The sequence below is a fragment of the Gouania willdenowi genome, chromosome 9 (genome assembly GCF_900634775.1).
Source record: "Gouania willdenowi chromosome 9, fGouWil2.1, whole genome shotgun sequence".
Classification (NCBI taxonomy): Eukaryota; Metazoa; Chordata; class Actinopteri; order Blenniiformes; family Gobiesocidae; genus Gouania; species Gouania willdenowi.
The window spans coordinates 31770141-31794448 of NC_041052.1; the positions used below are offsets into that span (position 1 = coordinate 31770141).

Consider the following 24308-nt stretch of genomic DNA (forward strand, 5'->3'; position numbering starts at 1 on the left):
ATGTTCTTCTAAGATGTAGTAGATATGCAAGACAAAGACAAGTTATGCTTCAGGATTTACACCGTCAGGGGATGGAGATTAGTGTGAGTAATGTTTTGAATAAAGTTAAAATGAAAAGGGTAATCAAATTCCTTAAAGATTCAGAAGTTTTGGGAAGAATATATTTTATTTTTTTATTTTTTTTTCCTTCTCTATTAGGATAGTGTTATTAAGAATAAGGATAATTATAGGGAGTTAGGAAAAGGATAATTCTCTGGTTCATACTCCGATACAGTAGGTGGCGGAAATGCACCTTTATCTGATGAGTGCCACCCGCCAGTAAACCACATAAGAAGAAGAAGAAAACGCTTTATTTTGAAACATCTTAACCGGATGTGCATTGGGTTTTTGTCCCTTGATGCTGTGTAGATGATGAGGGTGGGCCGTGTTTTCTTTAACATTTTAATAGTGTTTTTCTCCGGGTTTTTTTTACTCTACATGTTTTGGGCTCGTGCTGTCGAAAAAGATCACAGTGCTTCAGGTGTGAGTCACATTAACGGTGTGATGTGATTTGTTATTATGCGCTCACAGAGTCCCGTTTAATAGGTGGCATGAGTGAGGAAACGCTGGATTACTTTGTGAGCCGCGGATTGCTACCGCGGAGGGATGCGGCGGAGATGAGCTGGTCTCACGCAGTGAACAGCAGAAAGAGCCTCGCGGAAGCTTTAACAGGTATAGATAATATTTAAAATATATATTGAATTATATATTCATATATTATACAAATAATAATAATTTAAAAATTACTGATCTTATGTGTGTCATCAAATTGTGTGGCTAAAAACGATATAAATAAATATTCTTATTGTATTTAAACGGAGACAAGCTATTTTAAATGTTTTATTTTTAATCTTACAAACATTTTCTTAACTGTAGGGACTTGTTAATGTATTTATTTATTTTTATTTATTACTGGAAAGACACGTTTATATTTCATATTAAATATATTATAGATCCTTTGATTGTTTGTAAACATTGTGACGTTTTTTGTTGGGCGGGGCTTACGAGTGTCCGCTGGGCATACCTGTTAAGTCCCCCTTTTTGGCCGGGAAACTCCCGTATTTACCCCTCTTTCCCACCATCTTCTTGTGTTAGTATTTTCCCTTAAATATCCCGTATTTTAAAGTAATAATAATTAAAAGATACCTAACTAAACTAAACTAAACGCCGTCACTAGCCGCGCGAGAACTTCCACCTGAATCTCGCGAGATTAGTGTCGCCAGCAGCAACAAACCCGGAAACAACTCAGAAAACAGATGAATGAATGAAGACGTTCTGGTGAAAAAAACATAGAACTGGTGTAAATACATTGTGAAATGTGACTGAGAGTTTATCTTCCTAAAGAGCAGCAGGGTGTGACACAGTTACACGTTCTGTTAGATTAATAACTGAGATTTTAACATCTACCACAGCGGAAGGAATGACGTAAGTCACCATGAAAAATCAGCCAATCACAAGCTCCACAAATATACACTGCTTTAAAAAGTGTTAAAGAATGTAAAGTCTGTAATAAATGTGTTTAATAAGTCATTAGTGAATACCAGAGAACCACATGAGAGAGCATGAGAAATTAAAATAAAATATGTCATGAAAATAAAATATTAATGTCTAACTTAAAGACAAGCAACGTGAAATTAACAGTAAATATGCAACGTGTTGACTTGTATATAAACTGTAAGTCTATTAAATAAACATGTGCTTCATATACACATTTATGTTTTTATTTAGGCTGTTTTCTAATTTAGGAATTAGTGCTGGGCGATATATCGAGATTCAAGATGTATCGAGTTTTCTATTTTGTACTTTTATATAGAAAACTATAATATTTCATATATATATGTACATATTGAGATATGAGTTTTGGTCCATATCACCCAACCCTAGTAGGAATGTTCACAGCATTTTAATGTTAATAAAGGTCGACCTACCGGATTCTAATCACATAATTTTATTTAATAAGTGGTTGAAAAGTGGGTATTTTAGATTTCTTGTACACCTATATTAAAATATAAGGGATACTGGAGCTTGGTTAAGCGGGTGGGACGTCTCGTAGTGGGCGCCAGAAAATTTCCCTTATTTTCAAATTCAAAACTTGTCAGGTATGCCGCTGGAATCCTATAAAACTTTAATTTACGTCCACTAACATCATTCCTCCTATTCTGGCATCCAAACACACAACAAGACGACATTCTAAAGCTGTAACATTACTTTTTTATTTTTATTTTATTCAACAAATTAAGCTACAGGCTTACATTTTTCAAAGAGCAGTTGCACATTGAGCGTGAAAAACAAGGAAATGAACAGAAAAAAGAACATTACAATTTCTAACAATTGTATAAGCCAACAACATTAAGGTGCAATGGGGTCAAAAGACATAGCTATCAGATTAATATAAAGCCATACAGCCTTCTTGGAATTACATAATTTTAAAGAGTCCTTCAGAGATATTAGTTCTTTTAGAAACACAATAAAAACAGGTTTGTGTCACCAAATTTAAATTTGTGTACAAAGAATTTTGCCATAATGATAAGATTATTAACTGCGTTTCGTTTTTGCCTCTAGTCGGCCATTAAAGGTGCAGTCTGCAACTCTCATAAAAGGGACTTTTTGTCATATTTGCTAAAGCTGTCACTATGTAAGGACAGCTTTACATCAAACTAGTAGTTTGTGTGAAAAAAAAAAAACAGACTCATTGAGCCCCTCCTGCTGCCTTTGGCAGATTGCCAGAATGCACCACGACCGTGCAAAAACAACCAATCACAGCCAGGATTGTGTTTGATGGGCTGTCTGACAGCTGTTGCTCACAGGCCCCGCCCCTTTCCCGGGCTGGAGCGCCGTCTTTTTTGCAGTGTATGGTCAGGAGTAGAAGATGGAATTGTTGAATTTTCTGCGTGAACGGTAATTACTGCTGCTTGATTTACATTATGTTTGATTTGTAATTGTTACACTAGAACTCTGTGGGATGCTGTAAGTGACACTGTGTTGTTGCTGCTGCTGCTAGAATGGTGTGTGCACATAGAGAGAGAGAAGCGCTGCAGTAATATGCTTTTAACAGAGCATGTTATGTTACTCTCTGTCTCAGTGCATGTCTGCAAGGTAGGGTCATGACAGTGCAGGTCTTCAGCCAGACCCTCTCGATGTTGCTGTCGGACTAATGTTAGCTCGTTAGCTCTTCTGAGGGAGGGGCTTTGTAATGTTTGGAGTCAGGGCAAGAGAGCAGCGGAGAGGGAGAGAGGGATCTGAGAGTTGCATACGCACCTTCAAGGGGTTTATGTTTTATATTGCAGTCAAACCATACTTCTAACACTCGAGGGAAGTAATTAGTTACTTTTCGTCAAAGCAAGATGTTTTTGTATCTCTAGAAAAAGTTATCCTAATTATTTTTTCTTTCTATTTAAAAAAATAATAATTGTTTGTGTGCGTGTGTTTCTTGTACCTCTCCCGTCCTGCTCAGGTCCCACCCACATGATCGAGGCAGACGTTTTGATTCGTGGTCGTGAGCCCAGGGAGCCAATCATGGCTCACCCTCCTGACACAGACAGTGACATCACACTGAGGGAGTGGCTTGAGAGCGTGAAGGACCACGACAACAAAGGCATCAAACTGGACTTTAAAAGGTTTCCACTTTATTATTTTACACTTCTGGGATCTCAACATTTATTTTAATGCAGACATTTCTAACAATCTTAGTTTTTTAAAGGTATTGGAATTGTCAAACCGAGAGCTTTTAATATTTCTCACATGATTATACAAAGACTTTAAACAATGTTTATTCTTTTAAAATATTATTCATTTATTGATTAATATTTGTTTAATTTCCTAATGAATAAATAATAAAGCCTTTGGAGGTGTAATGTCTCCTCCCGACAGCCTGGAGGCACTCTCTCCCTCTCTGCTTCTCCTGCATGAGCTTCTGGTTCCAGGTCGTCCGGTGTGGATCAACGCTGATATTCTGCCTGGCCCGGGTGGGTGGAGCCAACCTTTGGACGCACGCTCTTTCATCTCTGTCGTCTCCGTACTCCGATTAGACACCGTGTTGTCCCTGGGCTGGACCACCGGGTGGAAGGCAGGGGGGGAGAACCCCGGTGAGCACAAGGTTTAACAGGTTCTCCTGATGTTCTTCTGATGTTTCTCCTGATATTCTCCTGATGTTCTCCTCAGGCTACAGCTGGGAGATGGTCCATCAGATGGAGGAACTGTGCAGGAACCTTCAGCACGACATCACCTTCGCGGTGAGAGCAGCTCTGCTGTCAAGCTCGGCCCCCCAGCTCACATGGCTGCTGCAGCAGTCGGACAGGTGAGGTCCAGATGTTCTCTGAGATTCACTTGTTCTCATGCAGAGTTGTAATCAGGACTAGAAAGTTAGACATGACCTCATGTCTGTGGACAGAGTCAGCGCACACACAGTCACTCCCTCCCTGACGCGTCAGTAGAATTTTTTTCCTTCTTTGTTTTTATAAACATGTACTTTGCATATGATGTGTGTTGTGAGAAGGTTAATATTCTATAATTTCAGAATGCATGCATACTCTCATCAAGTTTGTTTTCTATAAATCCCAAACGTTGTTTAGCAGTGGCGTGTGTTTTCTTTAGTTTGTATACAGCGTTTATGAACGCTCTCTACATGTGACAGCACACAGCTCCACAACCAGTCCTTTATACATTTTTAACTTCATTTATTCATTAGGACAGCCTCCATTCTCCTCCTCACTGTCTATTTGTGCTAGGCTTTCCACAATCAGGATTTTTGGCAGATCACTGATCAGTGGGTTTAAAAAAAACTATCAAATTTAGGTTGTTTTTTTAGGTACTGACCAATTTCCTTCGGTACTACCTGATACAGGTTCACGGAAAATCAAACGGTACTATGTTTTGGGAACTGAATGCATCATTGTGACTATGAGGGAGTGGAAGAGTTGGAGAATTTCCATGCAGGACCTGAACACAACATTGTTCGCACATGGCTCCACTTTTTAAAATGCGATGCAGACCGAGCACTTGCAAAAAACATGACAAATGTAAATGTGAGCTTCACTCCAACACTTGAAAACCATTTAATTTAGTCCCTGAACAGCAGCTGTGTCGACTACAAGAGATTTGGAGATGAAGCTGCGGAGGCAGACCACACTTGAACTATGTGAAGCCTCCATCAGCATTAGCATGAGGAGCAAAGACATATTGTGAGTGAAATAAAGCTGTCACATAAAAGAAAACAACTTTTCGGTGTAAATGAGATGAATAAAACAATGCATCTACAGAGCATCTACCGTAGGTTTCATCACAACACAGACATCATTGATCGGATTGATGAATTAAGACATTACAGCCGATCACATTAATTGCATAAAATGCAAAATATCGGCATCTTTCTCACGCAGAAACAAATCACCTGAACGTTCATTTACCACACAGCACTCGACCCAAACTGAGCCTGAGCCCATGTAAAAACGATAGAAATGAAGCCCGAACCCGACCCGTCGGGAGATTTAAAGCTCTATCCTCATGTTCTCCTCCTTGTCATCTCTAACATGTCCCTCTTCATGTTCTCCTCAGGTTCTCCTTGACGGTGTGGACCGGTAAGAGTGATGAGTTCCCTCTTGAGGACCTGCTGCCTTTCAGGAAGCAGTTCAATGTGAGCAGAATCTACTACGACCTTCCGCAGTCCTGGAGAACTCAGCTCTGCTCAGCTCCTGAGGACTGAAGCCCTGACAGTGTTACACCTGAGGAGGAGCACAGAACCTGCTGGTCCAGGTCACAGGGCAGAATCCTCAGCAGAGACGCCCAGAAAAGGCAGACGCTCTCAACCGGTGTGATCTGTGGGCTTGGTTGACTGAGGGATGAGGAGGGAGTCATGTGACCGGAAGGGGGCGTGGCTTCTCATTAGTTGCTCAATGTGAGAAAGCATCAAATGCAGTCAAGTCACAGAGCTGTGAGCGCAAAAGCGGAAGTGTTGATTTTCAAAATAAAATGCATTTCATCTTTAAAAAGTGTTCTGGTCTATGTACTGGTCCACAGCTCCGTCTCTTTTCACACCCTGTCCTATCCTAGAGTTGTGTATTGTATGTTATTGTCCTTATATTGTGCATTTGGGCCTTATTTGGCCCTCTGTCTATATTTGTGCGGCCCTCAAAGTAAATGCACAAAATGACAGAGAAATGTACAAAAGGACAACAAAAAGATACAAAATGACAAAAATGTTCAGAAAATAATAAACAAACAATAATACACACATTTAAAAATATTTGAGAAAACTTTACAAAACAGCACATGTGAATGCTGTGATTGGTCATTATTCTAATGCTAAATCTGGTTAAGTTCCTCATGTACTCCTTCATGAGAATGGTGCGTTTGGAGGGGGTTTTCAGGTTCTCCTGACTCAGATCTGTGTTTCTCATGTTGAGGAAACACTGAAGGCTGCTACTGAGCTGTTGCTCCTGACAACCATCAGAATGAAAGCTTCAGGGACGCACAGACGCTAATTGGCAATTTGGATAAAAGCTTGTTCTGAAAGGAGACGCTCTCACAGCTGAGAGAACAAACACGCTTTTCAGAGCTTTCACACACACACACACACACAGGGACAATGTCCTACCAGAGTGTAAATATCTGTATGAAATGAAAACAAAGAAAATACTTTGAACTTAAAAAATGCAAGTGAGAATGCAGGTGCTGGCCTGTGTCGCACTGCATTGGCTAAGCATGAGCTTAGCATTAACCTCGCTTTAGCATTAGTCTAGCATTAACATTAACCTACCATTAGCGTTAACCTATGTAGCAATAGCTTTACCCTAGAATTAGCATTAACCTAATATGAGCACTTGCCTAGCATTAACAGTAACCAAGCAATAACATTATCCTAGCATTAGCATTACCCTAGCAATAGCAATAACACCAACCACCATTAGCTTAGCCAATGAACCATCAGTGATATAATGCAGAAAATATGATAAAATTGTTGAAATGGGTTGAAGGGTCTGAAATAATCTAAATAAAGTTGAGAAAGGTTGAAGATGTTAGCTGAAAGGGAACAAATAGCTGAACATGTTAAAGGTTGAATGGTTGAAGAACAGCTGAAGTTCAAAGTTGAAGGTTTAAGATGTTGAAAATGGCTAAAATAGATGGTAAAATGAATGGGAATTTGTTTTAACAAAAAGTTGAAGCAAAGCAGAATGACAAGAAATTTTTCTGCAGGTTTTGACACCAACTTGTTGAAATCCATTGAAAAATGTGGGAGTAATTTGAGCAAGAATCATCACAATAAGGTTAATAGATAACATTAGTGAGGATGCTAATTACAGCTGCCAGTTAAAGAAGTCAAGTCAGGACTCGTGGATCCTCTAACAACATAAAACATGGAGGCTGAAATGATTCAAATGAATCACTATTAACAACTGGGAACACTGGGACCCAGCATCAAGACCCGGGTCACAGACTCAGGCTGTAATACAAGGCTGACAATACGGAAAGATATGTGCACATATTATATATATTACAGGTGGGATATAAAACTGATGATAATTGTCACTTTATTATTTTGTAGAACTGAACCTTTTCTGTCACAGAAAAAGCAAAAGGTTTTTGTCTGCGATCCACATGTTGAGAACTCAACGTAAACATACGGTACAGTAGGTGAGTAAAGTATCTGTTATTTGCTATATTTTCTTCACCCTGCTGTGTCTGCAACGCTGATGCGGATGTTTCTCACACGTGTGAGTGATCACTTGGTCACATGACCACTTCTCTCTGAGAAAACATGGCATGGTAAGTGTTAACAGAAGAGGAGATCAGGACCTTTTTTTAGCATTAGCATTAGCATTATTACTGCCACTGTGCCACATTAGATGTGAATACAACAAAGGAATGCAGAGTTTTATAATGAGGTTTGGAGCGTCCATCTTCCTGCAGCGAAATCTCGCGGTTGTGCGTGTCTGCCCAAAACAACCTTCAATGGAAACATATTCAAAATGCAATAATACTTTGTCGACATTTAGAAATATCGCTTTTGTTTTTACTGTCCGACTTCAGCTTTTATACATCTACTAAACTTCACCCACGACTCATTTGACACTGACTTTTAACTCTCGCTTTGGATTTTCACTGAAATACGGACAAGGTCTGTGTTTACACGCAGACTTAAGCCACTGCCGCATCAGCCAGAGGAGTAAACACAGACTTCAGCAACCAGAGCCACCGTTTTTGTCAGGTCACAGATTTAGTCACAACACCCTTCTACAACTTGTAGATAAACTTAAGGCCTCCGTCACTTTCCCTCCTCTCCTCTGTGTCACCACAGCTTCACTTTAACAGTAGTACTTCGTTTGTGAAACTGAATCAGGATTAGGATAAGGATCAGGAACAGATGTGACTTTATTCATCGGCGTGGGAACAACAGAGTTCCTGAGACACAAAGATCGATGTGAACACTGCAAACACAACAGAGGAAAAGGAAGTATCGTAAATGTTTCAAAATAAAACACACTCCAATGTCTTTCACGTAAAAGAGGAACCAAGAAGAGAAAGTCAAGCTTGTTCCATCAGAGATGAAATATGAAACAGACACACCTTGAACAACATGAACAAGACCTTTTCCAGTTTAAGGACACATTGCCACATTGAACGTGTTCAAAGTTCTTGTTTATTTGATGGTTAGAGGATGTGATTGGTAACGTTTTCTGGGATCCTTGTTGGTCCGAGTTCACAGACCTGATGTTTCTCCAAAGTCAGCGAGCTGTTTGATCTGCTCGCTCTGCATGGAGTGACGCCGCCACAGCGTTTTCTTCAGGCTCAGGTCTCGGGGCTGAGCAGGAGCGCAGGGCAGGAAGCGCTTAGATCCGTTCAGTAGAACGCTCAACGCACCTTTGGGGACGCCAATGTCGGGAATGGGAGTCTGGGGCTTGAGCGGCGGTAGGAAGCCGGGCCGGGTTTGCGCGATGTGGTCCAGGAGCAGCGCCCCGGACCCTCGGCGCTCCAGCGCGGTTGCTCCTCGCCTCTGGGCGGCGCTATCTGCTTTGTGGCATTCGACTTTCTGTGTCGCACAAACTGAGGTTTTGTCCGGGAACTGCGGCAGCTGCGAGTCGGAGCTGTAGTGGTCGAAACCGACACTGCGACAGCGAACCACGTCCTGCAGACTGTGGAGCTGTCGGATGCCGTCAGAGAAGTAGGGGACAGTGGCGGCATCATGGAGGAGGTTGGGATGGGAGGTGGAGTAAAGAGATGCCGCTGCGCTATCGTACGACATCTTTCTCCCAAGGGTTCTCCTTCCTGAAGCCGGAGGTCCTTCCTGAAGGCTTGTCTTTGGTTCTGCTGCACTTCGGTTCCACCAACTACTCAGAGAACCTGAACCCAAACCCTGGGACTCCCTCCTTCCTGTCAGGGGAGAAGTGGATGCGGAGGAGCTCTGAGGGGGAGGAGTCTGTAAGGGGAAGTCGTGTGGCGTTCCAGCACTGTAGTGCATGCGTTCGTGCAGGTCGGGCGGTGGAGGAACGTCCAGGAAGTGCTTGGTGCGGCATCCTGAGGGCAGTGTGTTGGTGCTGATGATGATGACCTCCTTCCCTTTGGCTCTACAGGCATCCATCAGAACGCCCAGCGTGTGGCGCTCGCCCGACTTCACAGCGTGCACTAACGCCGACACGCCGCAGTGGTCCTCCAACATGGGATCAGCACCGCTGCTCAGCAGGAGCAACAGGATGTCACTCCCGCTTTGTTCCAGGACAGCGTGCATCAGAGCCGTTTTTCCTGTCTTGTCCTGGATGTTGGGATCGGCTCCGTTTTCCAGAAGATATCTGTGGGAAAGACGTGTTAGCATTAGCATTAGCACTCCATGTGGGGATTGCGTTAACTGGTGTTAGCTACCGTAGTTGTGGCTCAGGAGTCAGTCATCAGTTAACAGACACCAGTTTGAGCAGAACAGCAGTGAAGTAATTGTTAAACTCTCCCAGTCTGTATACTGGTTCATATTGGTATATACTGGTTTGTACTCTTTATACTGGTTTTAACTGTTTATACTTGTTTTTGTGGTTTATACTTGTTTGTACATGTTTTTAATGGTGTGTACTGTTTATACTGGTTTGTACTGGTTTATTTTGATTAATCCTGGTTTGTACCGGTCTGTACTGGCATTCCTCAGTGAACACAACATCACTAATGAGGGCGTGCGTACCGGACCATCTTGTGTTTGGGAACACTCTGAGAGTCGTTGTAGCGTGTCCTGCAGGCCACCATTAACGGCGTCTCTCCGCGCTCGTTGCTCTCGTTGATGTAAGCCCCGCCCTCCAGGAGCAGCCGTGTCAGACGGAGCCGGCTCAGGTAAACAGCCTTCAGCAGGGAGCTCCCGTCCGTTCCCGATTCACTAGCCTTGTCCATGACAGGAGGCGTCGGAGCAGGAATCAGAGAACGAGCTCAGGGCGCGAAACCTACAACCAGAGGTGTAAAGAGTACTAATGTGTCATACTCAAGTAGAAGTACTGTTACTTGATTGAAATGGTACTCAAGAACAAGTAAGTCATACATAAAATACTCAAGTGTAGTGCAAGTAGAAAGTAGCTAAATTAAACAATACTCAAAGTAAAAGTCACTATATAGTTAATGTCACACGCCCCAGATTTATTTATGGTAATAAATCTTCCCTTGCAAAGTAAACATCTCATGTATACATTTAAAGAGGAAGAGACCAAATTTACAACAAATGCATCTGTATAAAAGAAAAGATTTGTCAAAATGTACAATTCTTAAAAAAAATAAAAAATAGCACCAATTAATTCAATTCAAAAATTCCCATGGCTCTAAGTATAGCTACATGAATGAACTGTAAAACAGCGTCATGCCAAATGTACCATGTGAGTAACAACATAATAGGTAAAAACCCCAACCTGAACCCAAGAAAGCTGGACGTTGATCAAAAAGGGCACGACTAAGAACATATGGATTATGTTCAATGTTCCATGAAACAGAAATATAAAAAATAATCACAATAGTTTACTCGGTAACGGTTGGGTGTAGAAATGTAATGAACCTAAGTACATGTAAAATTACTGATTTAGAAATATACTCAAAAAAGTACCCAGAAAGCAACTAAATTACAGTAACGCCAGTACCTGTAATCCATTACTTTCACATCTGCCTACAATACATGCAGGACTTCATCAGAAGAAACCAGGAAGCTTCAATCAGGCCAAGGCTCCGCCCACAGGCAGAGACAAGGAAGGCTTCCTGTTTCCTAAACTTTTGTTTTGAAAGTTTGAGGTTGGCGTACAGCACCGAGAACGTTACAGACAGGAACAGAGCAATGGCTGACGAGGCGGACTGGACCGAGACCCAAACTAAAGCCAGGATTAAAACAAGTCTAACTCTGGATTGCAGCTTGGACTAATTTAAAGGTTGTGTTGGACTGAGTCACACTTCACGTCACCACGCGGCCTTGAATCCTCCACAGGTTTGGATATGCGTCATCGTCCTCCTGAAGACGGACTTACACAAAGAAGCTTTACATAAGAGCGGCACACAAAGCCACGAGCTGCCGTCAAGTCCCCACCATCATCTTCAAGGTCTGCGCTCCCACTCTTCATCTTCCTCAAAGTGATGCTTCTCAAGTCGTTGGTTGGGACACAGAATATGGCCGGAACAAAAGGGATAGGGCCTTCAGGACAGAACTATGGATCCGTCAGTAGATTCTAAGGGTTAAATCAGCTTCTGTTGGTAAATCTTTAACTATTTATGCATGTTTATCTCTTCTTTATCTATTTAACAAAATCCTGATCTATATGTGTACTGTAAATTTACATCTATATCTATCTTTGAACCCATTTATCTCTATACATCTATATCTGCATCTAGCTCTATAAATAATAAAATAAATAATAATTTAATTATTATATTTATCTCTAAGTCTATTCTACAATATCCTACGCTATCGCTATATTTTTCTAAATATCTATCTCAGTCACTGCATCTGTGTGTCCATCTATATTCCTTTTCATCTAGATCTATATAATTGAACTGGATTACAATCCTGTCCATTGCAGTGATGAACTGGAGTCTGAGATCGGAGGTGTTTCAAAGCCACAGGTGACGATCAAAGCCAACAACACAGAGAATAACTAACGACGGGTAAATGTCAGGCTTTATTCCTGCGCACACGTGGGAGAGATACTTCAGCTTTTAGTGAAAAGGCAGACATGAGTGCTCTCCATGTGACAGGAGAGGAAAAACAGGCAGAAAACAGCCGTCAAGGACCAACTGGCTTCAAGAAACGTTCTTTAGATCCACACACAAAAAGAGAAGAACGTTCAGGTGTTTGAAAACCCTCAGAGAATGAATGGAACGTCTTTAAAATCATACTCACCTCCGTGCTCCACATCATCACCAAGCCACCGCTGCTGCTTCTACGGAGTCTGAGGAGAACGCCGAGGAGCATCAGAGGAGAACACTGAGGAACATCAGAGCAGAGCTCAAAGAGCGGTGTGTGACAACTGAGTGAAGAGGGTGAAGAGGGGGGAGTGGAACGCCTCTGTAACGTCAGCGCTCGCTTCAAGGACGATGACTTTGTGTCAAACTCAGACTCAGGTTATTCAGTCCAGCCCACGTTCAACGTGAATGCGACCAGTCTGTGTTTATTAGCTCACAGATGGATCTACATTCATACATCTATATTTATATATCTATATCCTCACATCTATATAAATATAGATCTAGCTCTGTACATCTATTGTAATACATCTATCACTGTACATCCATATTTATAGAGATACTGTATATATCCATATATCAATATCTATACATCTATGTTCTTACATCTATATTTAGACATCTACATTTATACATCTATATCCATACATCTACCCTTGTACATCTACATTCATACATCTATATCAATGCATCAATATATTTACATCTATATCCTTACATTTAGAATTACACATCTATCCCTGCACCTTTATAGTCATACATCTACCCATGTACATCTGTATTCATACTTCTATCTCAGTATATCCATATATATATCAATATCTATACATCTATCCCTGTACATCGTAAGTAAGTAGTAAGTAAGTAAGTAAACTATATATAGTGCTTTTCACAAAACACCACAAAGTGCTTTACAAATATTTCAGTACGATCCCGACTAAAGAAAACATGGAAAAACAGTCACAAATAACATAGGAGACAAGAACGGGAGAACTGTGGGTTGCCAGGGGCATTGGACGCACCCCAAATTTAGATGAAAAATGGGAAAACCAACATAAGCAGAGGTGAGGGGGAAAAAGCAGATTTTGAACTAAAGGAGAGAAAAGTACAAAACCAGGAAAAACACAGTCAGGAAAACCATAGCACGTGGGCAGGAGGGGCTGGGTGGTGGATCTGTGGAGGGGTATTGGGGGCGAGGGCTGGGCGGAGAGGGGGAGAGGATATTGAGCCACTAGGGGACACGGGCGAGCAGCCAGTGGGCGCTCCTCCAGAACCTTCCATGTGCACGGAGGGGAGGGAGGACGGGTGGGGGGGCAGAGAAGACGTAGAAACAATACACTTTGCTCTCCTCTGATACTGACAGATGTTATGATTCAGAAGACGAGAGTCCAGCTGGCAATGGGGGGGGGACAACGGAGGGTCAGATCTGTAAACATCCTGGTGAGATTGAGCACATCCTTGAGCTGGCGTGTTGGGGGAGGCCAATTGGTGATAATGATTTGTTTTTGTTACAGGCTAGCACTTTTTTCAGTAGCTTTGAAAGTCCAAAGTAGCCTCTTGTTTACTTTTGAGTTTGTTCATCATGATATTCTGTGAGCTCGGTGCCCTGCCCCATTCTTCAGAGATGACTAGCAACCTTCCCAAAACAGCAGCTAACGTAATACAGACTTTACGATAGATCAGATAGCCACCAGCTCCAATTAGCAGCATCCCTACTACAATGAATCCAATCATGTCAATATCCTTGACGTCCCCCACAGAGCGTAAAGCCACCGGTCCCAGGAATCCATTGTGTATCCAGTTGCTAACGTTCTATCAGGACACACAGGCTCACCTCGGCCTAGTCTTCTCATTGAGAAAATGTGATTAATAGCATTAAGTGACCAGCTGACCAATATACATTCATACATACAGTATACATCTATACTCATACATATATCCCTACACATCTGTATATCCATAGCTCAATATCTATACATCTATATTCATACATCTATCTTTGTACATCTATATTTATACATATATCTGTATATCTACATCGATATCCATGCATGAATGTGTGTACATCTATTCCTGTACATCTACATTTATACATCTATATCTATATCTATATATATATACAAATCTATATCTATATATATATATACACACATCTCTATCTATATATATACATCTATATCTATATATATATATCAGATGTATAAATGATCTACGTCTTTACATCTATACCTGGCTATCTACTTCAATACATCTGTGTATACACATCTATAGATCTATTTATCTATACATCTTTCTCCTTTCTTTAGAATGGCCTCAAATAGATTTTCTAGTGATTGGCCTGATATCCATTCATGAAATCCCAAAACAGATTATTTAATTCATCTTTTCAAGACGTAAACATACAATTGTATACATACATAGCTATAAACACATATCACCACATCTGCAGCATCTCTATCTATAATTTTACCTATACATTTGAACGTATCTCTGTAAATCTCTCTCGATACTATAGATCTATGAACCCTTGCTGTGTACTTCAGATCTTGTAAGTGTTGCAGAGCAGGAGAACTTCCTGTTGTATAAGGTGACAGGAAGCAGCCTCAGAGGTAGAACTCAGCTTTATTTTGTATTACACACGTTGTCACACACTCTCATACACCTGGAACTTGTACTGGATGCCGTTTTCCTCCTGCAGCTCCTGAGGAACACCTGGAAACCTGCAGGAAGACGGGAACAGAGTGACGGAGCAGGCGGGACTGTGCTCCTCCAGGACTCTGACCTCGTTTCTGAGCTAATGGGCGTGTCCCAAAGTTTTATTGTCACATCACTACATTATTCCTCATTTGTGCTGAAACTTTTGTTACGCGTGCATGTAAAGCTTTCACACGAACATACGTTACCTTTACAAGCTCACTTCATACTGATGTGGGAACGTTTTTACACACGTACGCAAAGTTTTACAGAGAGAGCTGAAGTTGTTTATGTGGTAACAAGAGCACGTATTACCTTTATGAGTTCATCTACTATGAATGTTTTACTCATACGTGTTTTACACAAATACGTCACAAAAACATGATCTCGCAAAAAACATTTTGAAGTGAGTTCCTAAAGTTAGGCGCACATAGAAGTTTACCTTGGGAGACAAAATAGTTTTACATGCTTGTGTACTCCTGTAATGTTCAAGCGTACAAATACTTTTACATGCTGAAGCAGCATCGTTAGTATCATTACTTTACTGACGTCAAAACGTTTCCCATCAGTACGTATTACTGTTACTGTACATCAGGGGCGTCAAACTCATTTTAGGTCAGGGACCAAGTTTTGGAGCAGTTTGATCTCAAGTGGGCCACAGATTGTATGCAGGAAAACAAGTAATTTCAACATTATTGTGCCCTAGTTTACGCTTCTATGTAATAATAATAATAATAATAATAATAATAATAATAATAATAAATATAATAATACATTTTATTTGTAATGCACTTTACATTTGATGCCAAACCTCAAAGTGCTACAGGATTAAAACAATACAACACAACATATATTATAAGACAGGACTACAAAGGCATTAACTGTTAAAACAAGTTTCTGTAAAAAAGTGATATTTAAGTTTTTTCGTAAAAAAGTCCACCGTGTGCAGGGCCCTGAGGTGGTCTGGGAGGGCGTTCCACAGGAGGGGGGCAGCTTTTATGTATACATAAAAAAAAAAATATGTAAGAAACCGCCAAATATCCAAGCAATAAATGATAGATATCAGTCCCAACAGGATTTTCACTTTAAATTTCCTAGATTTTGTGACACACTTCTATGTAATTAAGTGAAATATTATGTAATAATTTGAGGAAAATTGAAGGATTTTTTTAAAAATTTTGAGTTTTTCCAACAGTTTAAAATTAAAGATGTAGTAACCTGCATAAAATCTGTGGTGCACTTGAGATCAAACTGCTCCAAAATCTGGCCCCTGAACTAAAACTTTTTTTTGTGTACCCCTAGATTTATTTATATTTTTTAATTGTAAAAAAAACCTCAAGAAAACTGAGAAGTAGTGAGAAAACTTGATATGAAACATTCTATTAATTGTCCCCCAGTTTTGTGTTTAATTAATATATAATGAACAGTTTTTATAGAATTTCCATGCCAGATTTTTTTGAATTAGAATTATACTGTAATTGACCGTAAACCTGACTTCCAGTAATAATTTTCAGCAATAGTTTCTGTAAAAGAAAAATGTGATTTGTTTATGATTTACAGGCACTGCCCTACACTTCGATACAATAAGTCAGATACGGAGCAATCTGTGAGTTTTACAACTAGGGATGTAACGATTCACTCAACTCCCGATACGTTTCGCGATACTGGGTTCATGATACGATTCTCTCACGATTTGTTTTACAAAATGGGACTGTAGACAAATGACTGAAAAATATTCCTTCTTTTTTTTGGGAAAATACTGTACTATTTTCCTTTTATTTTTCATTGTCAAAAGAATCCCTTGATAAACTATTCAAAACAATACAATTTAACTAAAAAAAATCTTAAATGAAATAAATAAAGGAATAATACAAATGAAGAAGAAGCCTATTAATTTAAATTCTGGTTCTGTAGTAAACAATGCAAAACTGCATAATAGTTGTTTTTCTTTTTAAAAGTGCAACTGAAAATTTATTTTGTGCCTTAACAATTGGACTTTAAAAAAAAAAAAAAAACAGTCATTGCACTGTATTTACGTCAGATATTTGTTTGGATCAGCAGAGGACGCTGGCAACCCAGTGGTCGGTTGGCATGCAGCTATTCTTGCAGTGAAGAAGAGATGCTATGCGCTAGCAGACAGAGCTAATAGAAAAACGTGACTCTTACATATATTCACGTAATATTACAGATATTCTTTCGGTGCTAAAGGGGTAAGGAATCATTTATGAACATGTTTAAGAGTAGAAGGCAGCCAGAAACAAAGTAGTAGCAGATTCCGCCCGCCACCTCTTCTTTTAAACAAGAGAAGGGATAAAAAAGCTGTTTAAAAAAAGTACTGCGATTCAATTTTCAGAATATTGATGTGAACCGTGACACATATTAATCGTTACATCCCTATTTACAATATATACAAAGACTTTAGATTCCGTCACTGCTTTACCTTGTGAAAAACAGCCATAATGTTTGGATATTTTAACTTTTGTACTATCTAATAGTGATTTCCATCATAACTCTTATAAACTTAACATCATGTGTTCTTTGCACTTGAATTTCTTCAATAAATAAAGAAGCCTCATTATCTGAAGCTTTTGGACCAAAAATCATAAATTAGTTTTTTCCAATATTTAAGGACAACCTGTTTGTATCAAACCATTTTTTAAACATCCTAATTTTGTTCTCTACAACTTTTAAAACATGTTTTATATTTTTTCAGAGTAAAACAAGGTAGTATAATATGCAAATAATATACACTTAAATATGACACTGACACAATATCATTCACATAAAAGAGAAAAAGTATAGGTCCAAGGACTGAGCCTTGGGGTACCCCACAACTGATATGACAAACATCTGATTTTGTATTATTAATTTGGACAAATTGTTTCCCGTCTTTTAAATAACAAGATACTCATTCATATGCCTCCCCTCTTATACCATATTTCTACATTTTATCTAGCATTTTTGTATTGATTTATCTTTTTGAAGATCAACAGAAACACATGTTTTGTTGTTTTGTGTTCTATGAGTCATTTTTTTGTATTTCATTGTCATTTTTGGGTATTTGTCTGTAATAGTTTATATTTTTGGGAGTCATTTTGTGTTGTGTACGTTTGTGTCGTCTGAGGTTCTCACTCTGGCAGTAGCCGATACTTGTCCTCGCTGATCTCTGGTAGAAACGTGTCGCACTCAAACTGCTTCAGGATCCGAGTGACAAACAGCCTCCTAGTGGCCGGGCTCTCCATCATCTCCTTGGGAACCCACAGAGACAGGAGGCCTGTCAGTGTTGGTTTTGTTGTGTTTTTGTGTTCCTCTGTGAATGTGAGTGTGGCTTCAGTACCCGGTACAGAGAGCTGCCTCCGATCACCCACACCTGATCCGCCTCCTCCGACAGCTCCGTGTCCAGCAGACGCAACGCAGCGCTGAAGTCTGACGCCAGGTAGTGGGCACCAGCTGGGGGCGCTCTGTGGAACAAGAGCAAGACAAGATAACTACAGAAATAACTTAAATGGCAAAAACACACAAAACGATAGAAAAATATACAAAAATGACAAACATTGTTCAGGTTAGTCAATATTCTCAACCAGGGGTGTCAAACTCCTTTTAGTACAGGGGCCAAATACGGACCAATTTGATCTCCAGTGGGCCACAGATTTTAGATGGGGAAAGAACCATTTTAACATCATTGTGCCCTAGTTTTCAATATCAGATGAATTCACTTAAAAAATTCTTGACTTTAACGATTTTTTTTTTTTGTACTTTAGAGGAATTTTGTGGAATCGTTTGTGAGAAACTGCAAGATTTGTGGGAAAATGGAGAATTATTTTCAGGTTGGAATTAAATATGACTTATTCATGTGATATTATAAACAAAGAAAAAAAATGCAAGCCCCACAAAATGTTGCAGAGTTTCATTAAATTGGTGAATTCTCGTGATATCTACCACTGGATTATTTAGCAATTTACAGAATAATTCATGTTTTCTCTGTTATTTTTACTTTTTCATGTGGGTGGGGTGTTTCTCAAATAGGGGTACGTGTACTGAGGGTACTTGAGAAAGAGAGTGTAAAATTGATAAATGACAGCATTAAAAATATGTGGTTTTATAATTTTTATTTTAGTTAAAATGATTACCAAATAATGATGTTGGAAATGATCTTGATTAGAACATCAACTGAAAATACAAGGGTGAGTGTTGGTTTCACACCAGGCGGGAAATGATAGGCATGATAAAAATTATATTCTTTAAAATTTTTATCATCTATTAATTCTATCATTATGCTCTACAGTTGATTTGCATAGTATTGAGTAAAATGTTGTAGTTGGGGGAAAGCTCCACAAAGTAGTTGACAGAGTAACACAGAGCTCATTCTGAATAGAGACATATATTAGCTGGGTAACATATAGAGATATGTGCGTATATATATATATATATATATATATATATATATATACACGTTATAGCTTATTTTGTATTGAAATACTTGTTCTAGGAGTCACTGCTTTCACTACTTCTCACTTAAATGATCACTGAGTGCATCCTAATCCAGACCTTCCCCTAAACAAGCCACACTACAAAACTCACTCACACGTGCTGTCCCTTAAGGAGAAAAAAAAAAGCCAAAAGTGACAAATATTGTGCAGCCGTTTGTTAATAAATGAGCATATGTGGCATTCTGCATCAGAAAATTAATCCCAGAATAGTTTTCTGGTCAGACTTTATTTGAATTAAAAGTAATTGAGATTCATATCGTATATAAGTGCTGGTCATATAATTAGAATATCATGAAAAAGTTGATTTATTTCAGTAATTCCATTCAAAAAGTGATACTTGTATATTATATTAATTCATTACACACAGACTGATATATTTCAAATGTTTATTTCTTATAATTTTTTACGATTATAACTGACAACTAATGAAAATCCCAAATTCAGAATCTCAGAAAATTAGAATATTACTGAAGATCGATACAAAAAAAAGATTTCTAGAAATGTTGGCCAACTGAAAAGTATGAACATGTACAGCACTCAATACTTAGTTGGGGATCCTTTTGCCTGAATTTCTGCAGCAATGCGGCGTGGCATGGAGTCGATCAGTCTGTGGTACTGCTCAGGTGTTATGAGAGCCCATAGTGGCCTTCAGCTCTTCTGCATTGTTAGTCTGGCATCTGACATCTCCATAAAGTTGGTCAGCAGCAGGAAGCATGAAGTGCTTTAAAACTTCCTGGTAGACGACTGCGTTGACCTTGGACCTAAGGAAACACTGTGGACCAACACCAGCACATGACATGACACCCCAAACCATCACTGACTGTGGACACTTTACACTCCACCTCAAGCAACATGGATTCTGTGCCTCTCCTCTCTTCCTCCAGACTCTGGGACATTGATTTCTAAAGGACATGGAAAATGTACTTTCATCAGAGAACATAACTTTGGACCACTCAGCAGCAGTCCAGTCCTTTTTGTCTTTAGCCCAGGAGAGACGCTTCTGACGCTGTCTCTTGTTCAAGAGTGGCTTGACACAGGAATGCGACAGCTGAAACCCATGTCTTACATACGTCTGTGTGTGGTGGTTCTTGAAGCACTTACTGCAGCTGCAGTCCACTCTCTGTGAATCTCCCCCACATTTTTCAATGGGCTTTGTTTCACAATCCTCTCCAGGGCGTGGTTATGCCTACTGCTTGTACACTTTTTTCTACCACATCTTATCCTTCCCATCACCTATTAATGTGCTTGGACACAGAGCTCTGTGAACAGTCAGCCTCTTTAGCCATGACCTTTTGTGTCTTGCCCTCCTTGTGCAAGGTGTCAATGGTCGTCTTTTGGACAACTGTCAGGTCAGCAGTTTTCACCATGATTATATAACCTACAGAACTAGACTAGACACCATTTAAAGGCCTTTAAAGGTGTTTTGAGTTAATTAGCTGATTAGAGTGGGACATCAGATGTCTTCAATATTGAACCTCTCCACAATATTCTAATTTTCTGAGATACTCAGATTGGAGTTTTCATTAGTTGTCAGTAATAATTATCAACATTAAAAGAAATAAACACTTGAAATGTGTCAGTCTGTGTGAAATGAATGTATACATTATACAAGTTTCACTTTTTGAATGGAATTACTGAAATAAATTAACTTTTTCATGGTATTCTAATTATATGACCAGCACCTGTATATCACTGTTTTGAGAAAAAAATAAAGATATGAGTTTTGGTCCATAAGCTCTAGTTTAGTGAGCTAAAAAGACGGAATTAAAATGACTCATGAGGAATATGAGCCGACGGGTACAGAGCGTGAGTTTACGATGCGCGAGGCGTACACACTTGCACTGCCTGCTGAGGATGATGTTGATCCGGTTGCTCAGAGGACGGTTCTTCTCTGGGATGGAGAACCACGTCTTCCTGCCCATGATCACCACGTTCTTCTTTCCTGCACAACAGAGAAGGTTCAATGCATGCACGCACACACACGTCATTCCAACAAATTTTCAGGACATCCCACGCACTTCGGTCTCAAACACTCAGAGAGTTCTTTTCTTTTTTTTAACCAATTGTTCTTTAATTATTTAAGTCACACTGTAATTTTTTTGTTTTCTTGGAACAGTTTCTGAGATATGGCCAATTTAGTGAGGATGCATGTGTTGATTTTTGTGTGTCCGTATTTTTCTTTAATATTCAGCTTCCAATATCTCAGGAACTGCATCACATTGAAAACTGATATTATGGTATATTAATACAGCTCCACCTACTCTCTCAGAATATACAAACATTTCTGCTATACATCTTATCTGGTGGACATGCCAGCTACTCAAAATTGGAAAAAAAATGAGTGTGGGTTTAGAACATGTTTGGGCCTTCAGGAAACATACTTTACATAATCATCAGTTCCTTGTAATTCGATCAGCTTTGAGCTATGACTGAGCGATTTTACCTAAAAAAAAAATTTGAGTTTCTATTTGATTTTTTTTTTTTTTTCAATGCACGTAAAAATGACAGACATCAGATATATTGTCAAAAGTGCAACTTTATTGCTGTGATTGTCCTCAAGAGTTAAAATGCATAGAACAATCCCCCCAAAAAAGTAAATGAGTCTCTGTCATTCAACAATTTCAAGCTTTAATCCAGGTTTAAGCAAAAGTGCAACAGTAGCTTAAATTTTATGATTAAGAAATCAGATAACTTCATATTTTATAACATATATTATTACAATTTAAAAAAAATGATAAACTCTTCCCTTAGCATCTAAGCATAGTGCGAATAAAACACTAAACATGCCTGTGGCACACATATAGCCTACTCAAAAGGTAAACACATGTAAACAAAAAGGGGGCGGGCTCACATCGCGCTACGGTAACCCACAAGGACAGAAGTCTTTAAAAACTGTGGTGGGAAAAGCGATTAAATAGATTTTTTTTGCCCAGCTCTTATTTGAGCTATGTACATAGAGTGTTGATATCACTAATGATTAGTCACATATGTATTGGTTCTTGGGTGACGCACTCTTGACACACTATTTTCGTTGGCCCATACACTAACTGCATGTGGGAATGTAAAAAAAAAATCTGTTTTAATTTATAGTATAAAGATTACTCCTTTTTGGGATTTTTATTTTAGACCCCAACGTTGGGTAATTTCATTACTCATGTATATTGAAAATCCTTTACATGAGCCATTGTAGCTTGGTTCTGTCTTATTGTTTATTAACTTTTCCCTAGTAGTGACATAACATTTCTGATTTTTTGAGCCATTTGAGAGATGACATGGAATGATCCACACACAGCAGGGGTTTATTGTCCAGGTGAACCTGAACGCAGCACAGCAGATCAGTCTGCTGTTTCTAATAAACCTTTGAACTGAAAAACCACGTGATCGTTTCCCTCAAAACGCACCAAGGACACAGAGTTGAACACAAACACGTCTTTTTCTCTGTGCAGTGGCTGTTTCACATTCCTTCCAAACTGTATTTATTGATGACATCTTTCCTCCTGTGGAACTCTTTGTATTCCACGTACAGTAAATGTTCATGCAGTTCAGAGATGGGATACTTTTATCCGAGTGGGCGGTGCTACAAACATGTGACTGTATCTGATCCGAGGGTCACATGATAAACATTTATGTCAGCAGAATAAATAACATTCAGAGCATTAACAGGAAACTACAAAGTTTGTGAAGGTTAATTTTTAATATCCATCTGTTTTTTTACTCTAATTTTCTGGGTGGTTTTTTTCATAGTTATTTTTTTTTTTTCTCTCTCTCTCATTGTGTGTATTTGCAGTCATTTTGCATATTTCTGGAGTATATAAAGTAAATGGAAAATTCTATTAAAGGGGGCGGGGCCTCACACATGTGACTGTATCTGAGGGTCAGATGATCAACATTCATGTCAGCATTAGAATAATGACCAATCAGAGCATTAACAGGAAACAAAGACTTTGCGTGGTTTAATTTTAAATTCACATATGTAGTCATTTAAAAAAAAAAAAATCTAATTATGTTTGTTTTTGTTTTGTTTTTATAAATGATTAATTTATATATTTTTTCTCTTATTTTGTGATTTTTAAGTAACATGTATTTGCAGTAATTTCTGCTGTTTTGTATAATTTTCTGTACGCGTCTGCTGTTGTCATTTGGTGTATTTTATTTGTGGTTTTGTGTCTTTCTTAGATTTTTGCTGTGATTTTGTTTTCTAATCTCCATGATTTTGTTTCTTCTGATACTAATGTCACATTAATTATCTGATCTCTACTCATCGTACACTCCTAATAACTAAACATAATATTTAACTTCTTAAGATCATTTACCTTCTTCAGACGGCGTTGACGTCATCCGTCGAAAATGGGCGAACTCGTTACTACAAAATAAGAGCATGCAGTTAGCGGTCGGTCATGCACGCTGCTGCTGTTCGTGTCGTGGGTTTCGGACACTTCTAGTTCTGGTTCGATACCCACGTGTGTTGAAGTGTCTCTTACCTCAGTCTGACCGGATGCCACGGAAGGTTCCCGTTAAATCCGATTCCGAGGTCCGGACACACGGCAACGATTCCGTTCAGGACCCTGGACATGATTGGTCTGTAGGTCGGGTCAGTCCGACAACAAGTCTGTTTGCCTCCGCACACAAGTCCTCGTACAGGTTCCCGCCACCAAACGCCGGAAATGACGGAATTTTCTTCACCGTCACATGATTCCCAACATTTATTGAATTTTTTTTTTTTTTTTTTTTAATTACAGATTAAAAAAAATTCACCATATGACATTGATTAAAAAAACGCGTATCTATACAGATTGAAGAAATAAGATAACACAATAACTAAGAATAAAAGGAAAAAGAACTAAGAAAACAACACAACTAAGAAAAAAAAAAAAACAACCAAAAAACAATATGGAACTCTAT

At 39.2% G+C, this 24308-nt stretch overlaps 3 protein-coding genes across 7 annotated transcripts; 1 reads left to right on the plus strand and 2 right to left on the minus strand.

Annotated features, from left to right (window-relative positions):
- Nucleotides 1–391: 391 nt before the first annotated feature.
- fam151b (family with sequence similarity 151 member B) lies at nt 392–6020 on the plus strand. Of its 4 annotated transcripts, XM_028457724.1 has the most exons (6): nt 392–520; nt 586–711; nt 3494–3656; nt 3910–4124; nt 4201–4336; nt 5593–6020. In XM_028457724.1, exons 1-6 carry the CDS (start codon nt 409–411, stop codon nt 5738–5740), a joined length of 900 nt encoding a protein of 299 aa, XP_028313525.1. In that variant the 5' UTR covers nt 392–408; the 3' UTR covers nt 5741–6020. The 4 variants fall into 4 exon arrangements, with proteins under 4 accessions (XP_028313525.1, XP_028313526.1, XP_028313527.1 ...); XM_028457725.1 differs by having other exon boundaries at nt 395–711; XM_028457726.1 differs by lacking the exon at nt 586–711 and having other exon boundaries at nt 400–520.
- Nucleotides 6021–8630: 2610 nt separating this feature from the next.
- On the minus strand, nt 8631–12758 carry LOC114469934 (ankyrin repeat domain-containing protein 34B-like). Of its 2 annotated transcripts, XM_028457840.1 has the most exons (3): nt 12380–12758; nt 10199–10451; nt 8631–9821 (listed from the first exon to the last, which is right to left on the minus strand). In XM_028457840.1, exons 2-3 carry the CDS (start codon nt 10399–10401, stop codon nt 8735–8737), a joined length of 1290 nt encoding a protein of 429 aa, XP_028313641.1. In that variant the 5' UTR covers nt 10402–10451; nt 12380–12758; the 3' UTR covers nt 8631–8734. The 2 variants fall into 2 exon arrangements, with proteins under 2 accessions (XP_028313641.1, XP_028313642.1); XM_028457841.1 differs by lacking the exon at nt 12380–12758 and having other exon boundaries at nt 10199–10554.
- A 2067-nt stretch (nt 12759–14825) lies between these two features.
- dhfr (dihydrofolate reductase) lies at nt 14826–24060 on the minus strand. The gene is made up of 6 exons (XM_028456579.1): nt 23888–24060; nt 23720–23769; nt 21243–21348; nt 18254–18377; nt 18049–18164; nt 14826–14942 (listed from the first exon to the last, which is right to left on the minus strand). The coding sequence occupies exons 1-6, from the start codon at nt 23977–23979 to the stop codon at nt 14867–14869; spliced, it is 564 nt and encodes a 187-aa protein (XP_028312380.1). The 5' UTR covers nt 23980–24060; the 3' UTR covers nt 14826–14866.
- Between the last annotated feature and the right edge of the window lie 248 nt (nt 24061–24308).